The sequence below is a fragment of the Spinacia oleracea genome, chromosome 5 (assembly GCF_020520425.1).
Source record: "Spinacia oleracea cultivar Varoflay chromosome 5, BTI_SOV_V1, whole genome shotgun sequence".
NCBI classification, from domain to species: domain Eukaryota; kingdom Viridiplantae; phylum Streptophyta; class Magnoliopsida; order Caryophyllales; family Amaranthaceae; genus Spinacia; species Spinacia oleracea.
This window is the reverse complement of record NC_079491.1, coordinates 50,413,213-50,431,837: the sequence shown is the minus strand read 5'-3', so window position 1 is coordinate 50,431,837 and position 18,625 is coordinate 50,413,213. Positions and strand designations below refer to the sequence as shown.

Genomic DNA, 18,625 nt, shown 5'->3' with positions numbered 1-18,625 from the left:
ATATAACTTAGGGTATTAAGGTTTAACTAGGAGACTAATATCAGAAAATATAAAATAAATCTCAAAATAACTTTTAGTTTTTTTTTTTTGGTTTAAAACTCATTAAAAACTTTATTTCAATTGTAAAATTATCTTAAATTATCGAAATATTTTATTATAACATACCCGAATATATTATAAAATACCCGAATATTCGGGATATTATATCTACTCTCCCTAAAAACAAAGTTCGTTCTCGAACTTAAAGTTAACTCTCAAGCTAAAAGAACGATACTAGCATGATATTATCCTATTTCACCCTCCCTAAAAAGAGTTTCGTCCTCGAAACTTAGCATACCTGCTCAAATAGCTCTAGATAACGCTTTTTCATGTCATCCTCAGCTTCCCAAGTTGCCTTTTCGGAATTTTGATTCGACCAAAGCACTTTAACTAACTTAATTTCCTTGTTCCGGGTACTTCTCGTTTTGGTATCAAGAATCTTAATAGGACGTTCTTTGGAGGGTAATGACTCATCTAACTCAATAGACTCCGGTTGGATTACATGGTTAGGGTCATGGACATATTTTCTGAGTTGGGAGCCATGTAAAACGTTGTGGACATTGGCTAACTCCATTGGTAAGGCTAACTGGTATGCCACCTCTCCAATTCGTTTCAACACCTCATACGGGCCAATGTGTTAGGTTATGATACATATGAACATACATAAATCATGCGGAAAAACCATAAAGCCAGGAAAAGCATATTATTTACACATAATCATTTAGCATAATTTAGGAGCATACACTTTGTAGCGTGCCCTCCCTAGCTGCGCCCGAACCGAACAAGAACAAGTCTTTAGGACTCCAAATGTCGTCCCTCCGTAGATAGTCCAAAGTACGTCCGGATCCGCCTCAAGATTGACCAACTAGAATCGCCCTTAAGGTGCTAGGAATTTTCGGCTATTGTTGTGCAAGTGTATGGCTGAATTTTCTTTCGAAAACTTACCCTTTGAATACTTCAATCGTCTCTGTAAATAATGACCCTAGGCACTTATTTATAGAGGTATGGAAAAGGAACTGAAATCCTATTAGGATACTAATTAATTTAATTAGAATCCTACTAGGACTCTATTTAAATAAACTTTATCTAATAGGTTTAGGATTTAATCTTTTATCGAATCCCGATAGCTTTAGGATTCGCACACGAGCATCGCACGAACGCCGTACACCTGCGCAGGCCTTGAGGCCCACGCTGAGCGCACAACGCTCGGCCCATGCTGCTGTCCGCGCGCGCCCATGGCTTCGGCTGCATAGAAGACAAATATGTTGGGTGTTGATGTATTACCATGTACATGAACTAGCTTGAGTTGATTGTTGTTGCATTTCCCCCTCTGCCATGTGAATCAATCATTCATCATTACTATGTCTTTCACAATGTTATACTATAGTGGTTTTAGTAATCTTAGATTCATTTTTTCTTGAGTTCTTTGTTCCATATGTTTTCTTTAACGGTTTGTAGATGTTGTTGGAGCTTATTTTGGATCCACATCCACATACGCATGCATTCATTTTTGAGCTAGAACCAATACAATAATAATACATATATACTACAGTGCATTCATTTTTGAGCTAACAAAAGAGTGAATCATTGTTTTCTTTTACAGAGTCACAAAGAAGCAAATGGCTTGTATCGAAAACCATTTCCTTTGTTTGACAATCTTGAAGAAGTCTTTGCACATGATAGAGCAACTGAAATGAAGTCTGCATTGCCATTTGACAGAGATGATCAAGAGAGTGTTCAAGAAACCACCAAAGAAGCTACGTCTATAAAGCCAAATGAAGTCGAGGTGTCTAATGAAGTATCTACTGAAGTGTCTGGAACTAGCAAAAGGAGTATAGAAGAGGGTTCATCTAAGCAACCAACTAAGAAGAAATTGCGAACAACCAACAAAGAGATTCAAATGTTCAAAGTGTTCAAAAAAAAATCTTGAATTAATGATTGGGAAAGATGCTGGAGAATAGCAATACTTAGATTGAAAATTTGATAAGTGTTCTTGAAGGCCCCAAAAATGTTAAGATTGGTTTACGTGAAGAGTTAGGGTAAGTTCTGGTATTTCAAGGGTCAATGCTCTTTCTTTGTGCGTTAAGATGACTGAATATGAGATTGTGATTTTTCAGGACTTGGCTGATGACAATGAGAAATATGATTTCCCGCCTATCAATTATTTTAAAAAAAATCTTAAGAGGTTTGTATGGGAGATGATTTTCATATTAATTAGACATTAATTGGGTTTGTAATTAATTTGACTTTGAGATTGTGCCATCTTGGACTTCTTTGACATTTAAGTAATTTATTTGGTGATGCAGTTTTATTTTTACTTTTACTATTATGTTTGGTTAATATTATGTTGTCCACATGAATATTGTTTCAGTAAAATCATAGGTGAGAAATTGTTTCACCCATACCAAACCCAATATTTTTTTAAGCCCATCATTTATTACCCTCTTACCAAACCCCATGGAATTTTCAAGCCCAGTAGATATTTCCCCCAAAATTAATACCCAAGTAACTGTTGCAGCCTAATCATTACCCCCTTAACCAATACTCTAAATTTAGGCGGCTGTAGTGTTGGTTGTGTTGTTCACGAAGTCCACTAGCTAATCTCGCAAATTGGTGAGGTAAGTAAAGGGTAAATGAGGCGCAACTTTCAATAAACTATATACCAGTACGTGCTCGTGTTAATATACTTTGTTTTTTTGGAGGGGATGTACTAGATAACTATAAAAGTATAAACATGCTAATCAATATAATAAATGACAGTAATTATAGAGAATCAATATCACAATGCACATGAATATAACTAGAAAATTGACCCACGCAATGCACGAGAGCATGTTATAAAGTGTTAGAAAAACTTACATTGATCGATGTACGACAACTTTTAGGTATTATGAAAATTTAAATTATTTATGTAAATTCGTAAATTTTTGTTTCATGTAAGTTATAAATATATAGATAAAAGGATATTTTGGTATTTACTACCTTAAAAATACACCACTTTTGTATTTACTACCTTAAGAAAATTTTATTTTAAATTACGGATTTTTCATGAAATACCCCCGAGTTTTTACAAAATTCACCAAATGCCCTCCACGTTTTAACAAATACACTAGATAACCTTATTTATAAACTTAATACACAAGATGACCTTAATGATTGTTTTCCGTTAGCTCCATTAACTTTTTCGTTAACTTTTGCCTTAACTAAACTAATTAACTCATAATTAACCTAATTAACCATTTAAAAAAAAAAATCAAACCCACCACTAAACTTCCTCCTAACTCGCCCCTTTTATCTTCCCTTTCTCCTCTTCCATGGATTCCCAATCCCTATCCTCTCTCCCTGTCTTGATATTCCCCATCTGCACCTCCACCATAGTTTTCAACTCCGTCGACACAGGGAATCCGCCCTTTTTAGTCAGATCTGATGTGAGTTACCGGCGATGGCAGGCGGCGATGGCGGTGAGGAGGAGAGAGATAATAACTATGAGAGTGTTGGTGAAGGTGAGGCAACAACATTTTGGACTGGAGCATGATCGGCTTGACCAACGCTTTTCTCTTCTCTCCTCTTTGGTTATGAATTCTGCTAAAATGTCTCTCAAATTCTTTCCTAATACATTGTTTAATATCTCCGTTTTCACACTTGAAATTCCACCATTTTTGGTAAAATAAGCTTTGCAAAATACTAGATTTACACTTTTCAATTCAACCATCAATATAAATCAAGGTTGAACTTGAGAGTTTGTTCAAGTATTTGGATGAGATTTTGAGCAACAATGTCGGTCGAGTCTCGTTGAGTAATAGTGCGAATTCGATTTGATTGAAGGGAGGAACTATCTATTTTTTTGGAGTAAAACATGTCAATCTACCAAATGGTCATTAACTTACAGAGACCTAAATCCACTTGATCCCGAAGGACAAAATTCGATTACTGGGACCGAATGGCCATTAATAGTGCGAATTCGATTTGATTGAAGGGTGGGTGATGGTAGAGGCAGTTGGCAGGGGCTCGCAGAGGTGGTGGTGGTGAAGATAAGAGGAGAGAGTAATAGGGGCAGTGAAGTGGAGGAGGAGAGAGAAAAGGGGATGACCATGATGGTGAGCTACGATGGCTGCCATGGTTTGTACCTGGGTAAAAGAATGGAAGAGGGTGAGAGAAAAATGTAAGGGAAACAATAATGGAAAATAAAAAAAATTATTTGGCTTTTTATTTTAAAATTTAATTAGGGTAGTTAGATAATTACGGATTAATAGAGTTAATTAGGGGTAAAGTTGACGGAAATCTAACGAAATTGACGGAAAATGCTCATTGAGGGTATCTAGTGTATTAATTAAAAAGTGGATGGAATTCGGCGAATTTCTGAAAGTCGAGGGCATTTGGTGAATTTTGCAAAAACTCAGGGGTATTTATGAAAAATCCGTTTATATTACAACCTTAAAGTTCAAATTTTTTATTTATTACTACCATTTACAGTTTTCTTGTTTTAAAATTGAGATATCTCTTTCGTTACTTAATCATTTTAAGTGATTCAAAACTCATTCTTATCATACTTCGTAAATGACTATTAAAAATGGATGAAAAGTGAGATTTGGCCATAGTAAAATAGGATAGAGGCGACACATAAAATAAAACACGCACACATTACCTCGGGAAAATATGTGATGATATAATTTTTTTCTTTTGGTGTAAATGATAATGATATAGAGTTGATTTACGTGACATAGTGCAATGGTTGGTAGTCAATCTATATATACCTAGTATTTTAAAATGAAAAACATAAATTATTAGAAGCCATGTGTCATCTTTCCTTTCATCTATTATTTTATTTTTTTCGATTTTTTTCTTTTTATTGTTTCTATTATTCACAACTTCAATGCCTCTTCCATTTCATCTTCCTTATTCAACATCAAGTTACCAATAGTCCAATATACTCGTTAGCCTCTTCCACTCTATTCCAAACATTCAATATTAATTCAACATATAATTTTTATATTCTCTCAACCTTCAAATTAACTACACCACTATTTAATTCATATATTACCAAAAATCACAAGTCCTCACTAAAACTTCCAAAGACAACTGAACAACAATATACAACATCTCGTTTTTTGAACGAGTTCAAAAGCTAGTTTTATTTATAAGGAGTGCAAGGAATATGAAAGGATTTTTTTTTTTTTTTTTGAGGGGAGGAATATGAGAGGTTAATTGATGGAAAATTTTGATGAGATGTTTAATTTTCTCATACTTTTTTGTAGTTAAGAATTTAAAGAGATTGTTAACTTATACGAAATAAGTACTAATGTTTATTTATTTTATTGTTATTGTTATGGAAAATTGATCAATATAGAGTAAAATTAGCTCGGTCATTAAGTTATCATTATTAACTTTAAGAAGAAAGTACTAATGTTTATTGTTTAGGAAAATTTGGTAATATTAATCCAACCTTTAGCCGATTTTCTTTTATTAATCCCACCTATGACATATTTTTAATAATCCCACCTTTACTACCCAACGACTTTTATTGGGCTTAAGTGACCGATAACCGGTGAAAAATTCAACGAAATGGTGATGAATTGATGATTATGAGTGAATATATCGAGAGAGAGTACTACAGCGTAGGGACATATTACCGCCTACAACAGGTTTATGACTTGTTAAGCCCAATAAAAGTCGATGTGTAGTAAATGTGGGATTATTAAAAAATATTTCGTAGGTAGGCTTAATAAAAGAAAATCGGCCAAAGGTTGGATTAATATTACCAAATTTTCCTATTGTTTATTGCTATAATTGTTATGGAATATTAATCTTATATACACATATATAAGATTAATATTCCATAATAATTACATATATATATATATATATATATATATATATATATATATATATATATATATATATATATAGGAGGCATATTTGCTGAATTATTAGAGTGTCACGTAGGAAATCTAGTGTTTTCGGCCAATGAAAAATAATATTTCTAATTTATTTTTGAATTAAAAAAATTGAGTGCCACGTAGATAATTGATTAGGTGCCACAAAGATATTTTAATTAATTAATTAATTACTAATATATACAACTCCATCCAAATCAAAGACTCTAATAATTAAAAAATAAATCTAAAATAAAATTCATCCAAAATCAAATACTAATCTAAAATAACATTCAATTTAAAATCAAACAATAATCCAATATTAGAGCGCCACGTAGGAAATCTAATGGTTTCGGCCAATGAAAAATAAGATTTCGAAATCATTTTTGAATCATAAAAGTCGAGTGCCACGTAGATAAATAACTAGGTGCCAATAGATAATGTTAATTATTTAATTATTAATATTACACATATATAGTTTCATACAAAATCAAACACGCTAATAATTAAAAAAATAAATCTAAAATGAAATTCAATCCAAAATAAAACACTAATCTAATATAATATATAAAATATAGCAATTTGTGTATATAATAGTTTGTTTTTAACTTAACAATTTAATAGAATCCGTGCATTGCACGGGCTAAAATCTAGTTGATTAATACGGAGTAAAGTTATCTCGGCCATTAAGTTATGATTATTTATTTGTATGTTTTTTTAAGTGTGTCTTTTGAATTATTATTTTTATTTTATTTTTATATATGGGTGTATTTTGAGTTTTTCCTATTTTAATTATAAAATATGGAGAAAAAGGGTAGAATGATGAGGGGATTACACATGTCATGTTTCCACTTATGGTTACAGTTTTTTAATACTAGGTATAGATGTTTGAGTAAATTTTTTTTTTTGACATAGGATAAAAAATACAAAAGAAACGAAAAAATTAACCAGTAGGCGCAACACCAACTGGTGAAACAAAGCGTATTCCATCCCTAGCTGCCCTCTTGGCCAGATTGTGAGCTGAATGAATCTGGTCTCGATGCACTTTGTTGATGATGCAATTTCTAAAATCCTTTCCAATATCTCAAATGGCTTCAATTGTTCATGTTAGCTGAACATTTGGCTTAACCCGTCTCTGCAAGTAAGAAACCAAAGTGGCTGAATCCGTAAAGCTACAATGTCATCATATGAAGAGTCCTTAGCCCATTGTAACGCTCGGAAACAAGCCATTGCCTCAACGTGGAGTGCCGAATGCCCTAAGCGTACAGTAATCGCAACCCCCCATGAATTTCAGCATCATTCGATTATTGAAGGATCCAACCCATTCCATCTCTTAAAGTCCCTTTATTCCATGCTCCATCTATATGAATTACCCTATTTGATAAAGGTTAATTTTCTAACTCTATGTTTGCAAAGAAAAAACCTGGGGGAAAGATAGGCATTTGCTCTGAAGGATGAAGGAAACCTAGATTTGCATCTTCTTTTCCTTTGAATACTTTATGTTGCTCCATCGCTAGCTGAAGTTGATTCTAAACCACAGTTACATCCCCAAATTGTGAACGAAAAACCCTTGAATTCCGTGTAACCCAAATAGCCCACAATATAGCAATAAAAGAGACTATCCTGTCACTGAACTTCCCATCCATGCTAATAAAAAGCTGGATACACTAGAAGAAAAAAGCTCAAGTGCGGGCTCATTTTAAGGGGTTAAGTGCGGGCTTTTACATGTGCAGCACATGGCTTGCCCGCACTTGATGTTTCTCAAGTGCTGCCAAAATTTTGGCAGCACTTGATACTTCAAGTGCTGCCAATTTACAAAATGAGCCCGCACTTGACAAATTTGGTGCTGCCAATTTTGCAATATGAGCCCGCACTTGACAAACTTTGTGCTGCCAATTTTGAAAATGAGCCCGCACTTGACAAATTTTGTGCTGCCAATTTTTCAAAATTAGCCCGCACTTGACATAAAAATGGGCAGCACAAGCATAAAAAAGAGCCGCACTTGATATATAAATGAGCCGCAATTGATCTAGAAATTTGTTATATAACTGATATCCCTGCTACATATATTATACAATTAGACCACGCCCACTAGTTAACCTCCATGCATTACATAAAAAAAGTATCCAATTATATAGATAATTAAATTGAATAGTATACAATTATAAATATAAAAATCGATTACATTACAATCCTATGAAAAACTAGCATCTATAATCTAAGATTCACTACAAAAGAAAATATCAAAGACAATAAATGGTAATGAACTTTGCCAACTTTTCTCGAACTTCATTTATCTACTCAATGGTAAAAGGCTGCTCCCTCGGATTGTTGAATACCTAAAGAAGATCGATCATCGAGAAAAAAAAATATGTTAGTTATATTATAAATATTGTATGGTACATTAAAGTAAGACATAATTTGCTCACAACAATGAAATAATGAACCTTATAATAATAAAAATGGTTCATTTCTCTCCTAACTTTCAACCAATGAACCTAAATAAGTATTTTAAACCTTTGGATGTTTTATATACTTAGTTTAATGTTTCATACACTCATTCTCACCTACTTTGGTCACGTTATGCACATTTAAGGCTCGTTTGTTCATTATAGTTCAAATTTTGACTAAAATGACTTATTTCGCTCATAACTTTCAACTAATGAACTTAAATAAGTATTTGAAACCATTTACATGTTCATTAGACTTAGTATAACATTTCAAAGACTTATTGTGGAACCGGGCATAGTCTACACTCCCCTTGTACCATCAATGTATGATCCTTTCTCCTAACACTGTCTATTCATTTCCCTGCATTAACTTAAAGATACAAGAATGATTGTTTGCTTTCATATAGGAGTACTTAGCATGAGGTTTAGTAATTTGACAGTATCGATATTACTTAATTGCAACTTCAGAATTAGTGTTAATATCTGGTGGTTGATACACTTGCAAGTTAATAATTTGTGCTGGGATTCTTTACTATGTCTGCTAAAAAAAGACACCAAAGATAAAGAACGAATCAAAACAGAAAACCTGTTTTTACTCTTCTACTGAGATTCTTCTTCTATCACACTCCCCTCTCCTTTTCCTGCTTTTCTCTTTCTTGGGTAAAGAAGGTTTCAAGTCTGAGAAATTCCTATTCAGTAACCATTTTAAGTCCTTTTCTGTGTTCATACAAATACCTCACAACGTTTAACCCCTCCCCCTATTAGAAAATACAAATACAAATATTTCAAAGACTTATTCTCACCTACTTCGGTCAACCCCTATTAGCAAGAATTTCAGGAGCAACGTAGTCTGGGCTCCCATAGGTTGTATGTAGCAAGCCATCACTCTAGAAAAACAAAATGAAAAAACTACCAGAGATTCAAAAGCTGAATACAGTAAAAGAGACTTTTACTCTAGTATTTTCTATACATACCCGAAATGCTGGGGTAGTGCACTAAGGCCAAAGTCGGATACTTTATGTTTCCTTTTCCGTCTATAAGGATATTCTCTAGCTGCAAATTTGAGAAGAAAATGTCAGAAGACCATATAATAGCAATGTCATACTCAAGCATCTGCTCCAACAAAAACCTTCATAGTTGACAGTTAAATAAATACACATACACAAATAAAAATTCTAATCACAACTCACAAGAGAAGAGTAAATTGCAATAACATCAATTTCACTATTGTGATTGTTTAGCCAGTACCTAACCTTAAGGTCTCGGTGAAAGACACCCTGTCATGACAATAATTCATACAGTCAATTAGTTGTTGAATAAGCCTTCGACCTTCCTTCTCTGAGAGTTTCCTTCGGGGTGCCTATAAAATTATTAGTTGCTTCAGTAATAGAAAACAATTTAAAGTTGAAAATATACATTGGTTGGGGTGTCAGTTTGAGTTAGAGTGATACATTATGTGTAGAAATTACTTATAATTTTACCAGACAATACTCCTCCATATACAATTGTACATACTCTAGGACCATGTATATATTTGTTTTTCTTGCTAAGACCTGCAATAAATCACCAAAGTTTGATACTTTGATTGCTCGGTCTACTTTTGATATGGCTCAAAACTGATTCTTTCTTCTAAATACCGTGATTTGAACAAACCAAACCCGTGCACAAATGTAAATTATATCATACATCAAAGAGCTAGCACAATGCAAGTGATGGTCCAAATATATATGATCCCGTTTTTTAAAATGAATATGATCAAGTTCAGACTGAAAATGAGCATCTATATGTTCGTTCTGCATGAAGTGATAAGGGTCAAACTTCAAATATGGTGCATATACATTTAGAACACCATGCACACATTACTCGTTGGAGCACCGTCTATCGAATCATGAACGGGTCTAATCCATATGAGCCTAGATACTATCGGCCCACGCCCATTGCGAACCCCATCCAAACCCCATCCAAAGAAACAAAAAATAACAAAATAAAGAATGGATAAACAAGAATTCTACTTTACATTATAAAAATAGATTTAGATTCCTAAGATCTCAACGTTTTTATTACTATAATTCTAAAATCTGATGCAGTTTGTAAGTTGTAGTATAAATGGGTCCCATTCAATAACTCACACCATCTTTCACTTTTCCTGTCATTATGATTTGAATGCTCTTTAATTATTTATTTGGATGGTAGCCATGCCATATAAAGCTTCCCCAGGTAGAACATTTCAGTTTACACCAATAAGTTCAAAGAGTATTTGAGATAGCAATGCATATTCGACGTGATATCCTGCTAAGTTTCAACAATTTACATTTCAAAAGAAAAAAGTTCTTCACAGAAGTTCAACAATAACATCACATTATTAAAGCAACATATTGGTAAACATAGATATGGAAAAACCAGAATATATACCCGGAGCTGGCCAGACATTTGGCCCATAAAATGGCTTCTCTACTTCAGGATCATCCTCAAGTACTTCAACACCAATACAATACCCCCTCCTTGTAATCTCCTACAGCTAGAAGATGGACAATTAGTACAATATCTGAATTGTACAAAGCAACTTTAGTTAGAGTTAAGCAATCAATTCTTAGTTAACATCATCATTCATCATTATCATTACCCCCATTGCCTCAATTCTCAGTTAACTCGTAAGGTGATTCCTTGTAATACCCTATTCATTTTATTAATGTATTCGGAAAACACGTAACACTGAGCTAATGCAGAATATCATGTTCAGCGGTTATTAGGTATTATATATAATTAGACACCATATAGAAAGTCCAACTGATTCTCAATTTCCGATGCCCCCATATAACATACCTATTTGTAATCTCCCACAACTGTTAGAAACAATACATAAGCTAAAACAGTACAAAAGTCACTCCCCTAGTACATCCCTATAAACCGTGATGCTTAGACTCAGATATGAAGTTAGGGTTTGTAAATTGGGGGTTTTGATTTTATTCAAATTCAACTTAATTAATGAAGGGAAATAGGAAATTACCGATAGATTGGGTAGCAAGGATGACAAACCCTCAGCCAATAGCCTCGGCCACCATTGGCGGTGAAGGGTAGCGACGAGAGAAGAGCAGACGAGAAAGAGCATTGCTTCGTCATAGACAGGCTATTTTTACTTGCATTCAAGACGTATTAGGTGGTTTTGGACAAAAATTAGGGCAGCGCGATAACAAAAAAACTAAGACATAAGCAGCCGTGCCGCCGGCAAGAGAAATGGCGGTGGCAGGTTACCGACGGAGAAGCAGCAGAGGGGAGAAAGAGAGGGTTTGAGGTGAAAAGTGAATGAGATTCATTTGGATGAAAGAGAGAGAAAGCGGGAAAGGAGAATGTCACTTTTGTGCGGCTCATTTGTAAAATGAGCCCGCACTTGAGTTTGAAGCCCGCACTTGAACTTAAGTGCTGCCAATTTTCTAAAATGAGCCCGCACTTGTAAAAATTTTTATTTTTTATTTTTTTTAATCTTCTCAAGTGCTGCCAATTTACTAAATGAGCCGCACTTGAAGGGAAGCACATGACGATTTTTCTACTAGTGATATAGTTGAGAATCCAATTTGGAATAGAAAGATTCTCATTAAAGTTTGAGAATATATTCCAAGCATTTTACTCCTCCACACATCTTTAGCCATATTAAAAAGGCGGAAAATGTGTTGTGCGTTTCGCAATGCACCCCACAAAAATCACAAGTGTTATCCAACTAACTCCCCAACGTTCTAAAGATGCTTTTAACTGGAATTCTGTCAACCATCATCTTCCAAACAAACAATTTCCATTTTGACAGGATCTTAAGTGCCTAGAGTAACTTAAAGAATGGAATAAATCTATTGCAATCTACTCAGTGGTTGTTGATGTATGTCCATTTCCCGAAGAAAATCATAACCAGACTTGATCGTAAAATTACTAGTGGAATGGTTTTCCCAGTATAATAGATCCGGTGAAGGACAGGAAGACAACTCAACAAAAAGAATGTCATTAGCATCCTTATGTTCAAATGAATTTCTAACACGAGCAGCATTCCATCGAAGTTTTGGACTCTGAATAAAATGACTAACTTTCCATAACCTCGCATCCGACAAACGTATATGAGAAGCAAACACATGAATCCTACCATGAACCCATTTTTCCTTCGAATCAATAAAATTACTCCCATTCCCAATCTTCAAAGTACACCCCTATAGTAAAACATTTTTTTGCTCATCGAAGACCTCTCATTCTCCATGAAACACGACCTCAAAAAATATTAGGAGATCCAGTTGATAAAGAAAAGTTCCCTTTAGCAGCATAAACTCTTGAAATTAAAAGCTGGAGATTTTTATGCATCCTCCATACTTGCTTCATCAAATATGCCTTATTGAGCATCGACAATCGCCTTATTCCCAGACCCCCCATCCCTTTTGACCTTGTTTAGCCCAGAAGAAAGTCGCAATCATTGAATCGATCTTATTTGCAACTGATCCAGGAATTTCCAAACTCATCATTACATGAGAGACCGTAGCAACAAGAACATAATTAATCAGAACAAGTTTTTGCGCTTGGGACAACAAAAAACCATTCCAAGAACCAATCAATTCAACAACCTTGTCAATCAAGTAACTTAAAGTGTGAACGTTTTAAACCAGTAAAATCACTTGGAACCCCCAAATGGTTCCCAAACTTCGTTACGTGAGGCATCCGCAAAATTTTCTTCAAGAATTGCTGTTGTGGAAGAAAAGTATCCGGACTAAACTTGATAAAGGATTGAGCAAGATTCAATTGTTGCCCTGAAATTCTGTAGAAACGGTCTAGAATACCACTAATGTGAGTACATGAATTCTCTATTGAACGTAAGAAAAGCATAGCGTCATCTGCAAAGAACAAATGTATAACCTTTAGAGTCTGCCTAGCCAGCTTAATACCTTGAAATAACTTAATATCATGACCTAAAGTCAGCATATGTCCTAGGATAACCATACAGAAGAGAAACAAATATGGTGACAACGGATCTCCTTGCCGTAATCCACACTTTGTTTCTAATATGGTTTGAGTAAATAATAAAAGCAAATTAAGAAACGAATAAAGAGAAATAATAAAGTTCAAGGAAATCATGATGGCCTTTTACAAATCGAAATTACAAAAATGATTATGTGGTTGATCATAATTTATGGATGCCCTATCATAAATAATAAAGTTATTCTTCCCCTCTCATTCCAATAATTTCGGCGCCCCACATTTCTTAATTTACTTATTCGAATGACGCTTACGTAAATATTGCTTGAAAATATCGTATCCAAATGCTAGATTATTAATAAAATATTATGTAAAATACATGAAGTGATATCTATATCCTTAAAATCAACAATGTATAGTTAGATGTGTTGCAAAGTCTTTAACATATGAACCGGAACGGCCAACAATTATCTTTGGATTATTACCAAATAGATTAATAGTCATTACTCGTATAGAAATATTTTCACCACTTTCCATATGGACATTAATGTATGCAGTAGTTGTTAATTTATTAGATTAATATGGAGTAGTTTTTACCAAAGGATCCACATACTATATGAACGTTTTTTATTCCATAATACGAGAATTATTTATACTCCTAATTCATCAATTCTTAAATTTGATTTGTGGTACATTTCTTTATTTTTTACTTTTTTTGATAAATCAAGAGACATAAGATAAAATTGCTACCCACCTCTTGTAGGAGGGTGAGATTGTGATTTGTTGGAGAATGAACCGACGATTTTGGAAGATAACTTTACTTGTTTACTTTTAAAATTTTGAACTAAACAAATTTTCTCACTTGAAAGTTCTATTTATTAGGATTTTAGTATTTTGGGAATTTGTTGGAGATTGTATGTAATATGGAGATTGAAACTAATTATTTCTTTTCTATTGTGTATAGTGCGTATTATTTTATATATAGGTATTATTTTTATATATATTTTTTATAATCTGCTACGTACATATGTCCACATATCTTTTTTACTTTAGGTTTATTTCGAAAACTATATTATTTCTTTCATGCCGCTTATTTTTCTGGCTTATTCCAGAAACTTTTATTTTAATTAAGTTAGACTGTAATTTTGTAAGATATGTAAATATGATTAATTTAGGCCCAATTCCGTATCGTTTTTTGTTTTCAGTTCTCTGTTTTTCACAAAACTAAAAACCAAAATATGAAAACCACAAAAAGTAGTTTCCACACCAAGCTCCATTTATTTTGGAGGGATCAAAAGCTTGAAACAACAATATATTAAATGAAAAGTTGGACCAAGGGCATTATTTCCTTTAGTCTCCCACTTGTCCTTAGGGACAAGTGTGCATTTTCTAATTCCTTTGTCGCTTGATGCATGCTCATGAACATAAGGTAAGATTGGTCATCCTTATTACATTTAGAGGTATTCCTCGGTGTCAGAGTTCAACTGGTCAAATAAACAGATAATCATAGCCTATGATTCATCCGAGCACGGCCATGCATTTCACAGTTTCTAGCTCTCCGAGTGGCCTTGTACAACTTTTAAGAATCTCATCCCGATTTATGGGAGGATAATCCTAATCTTGCGATCTTGAGATTAGACTTCGTTTGATAGGTGATTACCTGAGCGTTGCCTTTATAGCCTCCTTTTACGGTGCGACGGTTGACAACGTCAAAGTAACCAGTTCTCAAACAAGTAATCTCAAATCACTCAGGTATTGAGGATTAATGTCTAATAAGATAATGAAATTTACTTATGACAGATTTTCATCTCTTACAGTTAAGTTTCATAGGTTGTCCGATACTAGTCTTGTCAAGTAAGTATATATGCAAATGGTTGTGACATTGTCATGTTGTAGACACCTAGTTCGTGTCTTCCCTAATGGGACGATGACGAATACTATTACTCTTGTTAGGTTGTTGGAACAACTCCGTGCGAAAGTCCTAATTGCTAAGGTGTATTCCAAAATCCAAAATCCAAAATCCAATTCCCGAGTCCGTTCCCATTTCGGAATTCGGTACAAAATCCAAAATTCAAATTCAAAATCCAAAATCCAAATACAATCTCACCAAATGGACATCTCCATTGGTTTTACAAGGCCATTTCCAATCAAATTAAATGCCATTACTCAATCCAAAAATGGGCGCCGACCCACAAAACCGAGCATATCGGACCCCGTCCCGTAAAACCAAGTCCAAAATACAAAACCCGAACCAAAAGGTGAGTTTATAGTCGCAAAACTTTCCTTAATCCCCAAGCAAATCACAACAATCCAAATTTCGTACAAAGGTACAATGCCCCAGTACGAATAAAGGACGGTGTCATCGTCCTTTTTTGGCAGCACTTGGGACATGTCAGCAGCGCCTGGTGCAACTCTTGTGCCTGGCGCTGGCGTGGTTTGGCTTTTAGCCGGATAATCCCCTATTTAAACCCCAATTTCACCCAAATGAAAGGGGGGATTTGGACAACATAACGTCATAATGCGCATTTATCTTCTCACATTACAAAATTCAAACCTCAAATTTCCTACAAAATTCCTAAATATCTAAGCAATTGGGAGTACAAATCGAAAATCTAACCTAATCCTAACTAGGTAAATCCGAGTCCCTAATCAAATTATCATGCTTTGCTCTAACTTTCTACCTTTCTAAATTCAATATTAAATTCCTATGATGTTTTCATTTGAGTGCACACTCATAAACTAGGAAAAGTGTTCAAAAGTACAATCTTTGGGAGGATTTCACTCTTGAAATTCCTCCAAAATGATTTTCTAAGCACATTTTCAATATCAATATGCAAGTTTCAAGCTTTATTTTCGAAAACGATTAGTAAATTGAGGAACTTTCATACTTGAAAGATTTCCCTTTTACAACAATCATCATATAGTTTTACAAAATACAAATCTTTTCAAAAGTTGAAGGATGTTTGAAAAAGTGCAAACCCTTTTCCAAACTAGAACATATGAACATTCAATTTTCTATGTTCAACATACAAGTTCTACTTTCAATATTCAATGATGTTTAAGTGAGATCAACTTCTCTTTAAACTAGAATCAATTTCAAATCATGGAGCATATTAAAGGTGAAGCCTTTTAAACATGAAAAGGTCTGATCTTTAAGAACCAAGTCTCCTAATTTCAATATTCAAGTTCAAGTTCGAGTTCTATTTCAAGTTCTATTTCAATATTAAAAATCAATGATGCTTTTAGATGAGCAACTCTTAAAGTTAAGATTTTTAGACAACTGAATCCGTGTCGGGCCCACTTATTATTAAGTAATTGTTTGGCGTTCAGATTTCAAATAAAATAATACAATTTCAATATCGTTATTTCAAAATCGCACTTTCAATATCGTCATTTCAATACCGCACTTTCATTACCACACTTTCAATATCGCAATTTCAAAACCGCACTTTCAATATCGCACCTTTATTTCTTATGCTTGCAATTTAAATTCCGCACCCTTTACTCACCTTTTTTAAGGTGATGTGGTTTTGCACCTAAACGGTGTTGTACGCATTTCAATAATTCCTATTTGTGATGATGCTTTACATGTTTATTGCTTTCATCACTACCCAACATGCTAAATAAAATAATATACAAAAGGTTACATCACGCTTAACAAAGATAATTTTGGACAAACCGGCCTTAGGTTCCTTAAATCAACTTTAAAGCAAAGTGACCACTTCGTTCTAAAATGCATGATTCAACCAACCTAGTGCCATGATTAGGATTTCTCAAAACGATCCTTGTCTTGTGTTTGAATGTGTTTCTAAAGCCTACCAAAATAAGCACTTCGTTCCCGTACCCGAATCTCACCCGTTCGGTTTCAAGATTCAATGCCTTGTCCAAAAGAGTCAACTTTGGTCCTTCCAAACGGGACCCTTAACATTATTTGGTGGCGACTCCGTCAAATTTCAATATTTGAAAGCCGTAGGGGTATTCTGCGCACTTTCCTATATTTTGAGCTTCGATTTTCTATGTTCAAAATTCAATTACATCACTTGTGTGAACCTAGAATTTGGCTCCCCTTTTAGGGGTGGGATTGAGATGATCAAGTTAAATCTAGTTGATCACACACTTGACAAATTGAACAAGTTAGGGACTTTGGTGAGTCTTAAACAAGACTCATCAAACTCCCATAACTTACATACAAAATTCAAGTATACAAACTATACGAAATACGAAAAATAAAACTACCAGAGATACAAAAATCCCCCCCTACACATGTCTTTATAGTTCAAGAAACAAAACTACTGGTTGTCTTGCATTCTACTCGTCTAGTGTTTTCTATGCGTCCATCTTTATAGAAAACTTCCGACCAGAGACCAATTTCAACTTTTGACATTCAAATTCACTTGATACACGTTTTTTAGTCACAAGACTGGTCCTGTCAGTCTATCTTGAATTTTTGTCAAATTGAAAGGACTCATCATTTAATTAACCACAAAAATGAAATGGAAAAATGAAATTAATTCATTTCTATGAATGGTTAACCAAAATGTTTTACAAAGTATTCAAAACTTAAAACTTTAAAACATTGAAAGACATCAAAGCCATTCTCCAATATGCTTGATTCCCATAGCTTCTTTGTGCGAGTTGTGCTTCGCTTGCGGCAGAGGTTTTGTCAATGAATCTGATATTTTGTCATCAGTTCCAATCTTGCTTATCTCGACTTCTTTTCTTTCAACGAATTCTCGTAGAAGGTGAAATCTACGAAGTACATGTTTGACTCTTTGGTGGTGTCTAGGCTCCTTCGCTTGTGCAATAGCTCCATTATTTTCACAATATAGAGCTACTGGTCCTTTAATGGAGGGGACTACACCAAGCTCACCAATGAACTTCCTTAGCCAAATTTCTTCCTTTGCTGCTTTATGTGCAGCAATGTACTCCGCTTTAGTTGTAGAATCCGCAATAGTGCTTTGCTTGGCACTTTTCCAGCTCACTGTTCATCCGTTTAGGCAGAAGACAAACCCAGACTGTGATCTGAAATCATCTTTGTCGGGTTGGAAGCTTGCATATGTATAGCCTTTAACAATCAATTCATCATCTCCACCACAGACCAGGAAATCATCTTTATCACTACTACAAAAATACCTTTGCGAGTCGCCTCTAAATTGCCTTTAGTGTCGCCTATGGGGCGACTCTGAAGCTAGGGACTCTAAAAATATTTAGTGATTTGGAGTCGCCCCTTTGAGGCGACACGAATACTATTATGCAAGTCGCCTATTATGTAAGAGGCGACACTAAAGATATATTTTTCAAAAAGTTTAATTAATGAAT

General features: G+C 34.4%; 1 protein-coding gene across 1 annotated transcript; it reads right to left on the bottom strand.

Annotated features, from left to right (window-relative positions):
* Window positions 1-12,201: 12,201 nt before the first annotated feature.
* LOC130461507 (uncharacterized) lies at window positions 12,202-13,312 on the bottom strand. Its single transcript, XM_056829633.1, has 3 exons — window positions 13,043-13,312; window positions 12,763-12,957; window positions 12,202-12,552 (listed from the first exon to the last, which is right to left on the bottom strand). The coding sequence occupies exons 1-3, from the start codon at window positions 13,310-13,312 to the stop codon at window positions 12,202-12,204; spliced, it is 816 nt and encodes a 271-aa protein (XP_056685611.1).
* Between the last annotated feature and the right edge of the window lie 5,313 nt (window positions 13,313-18,625).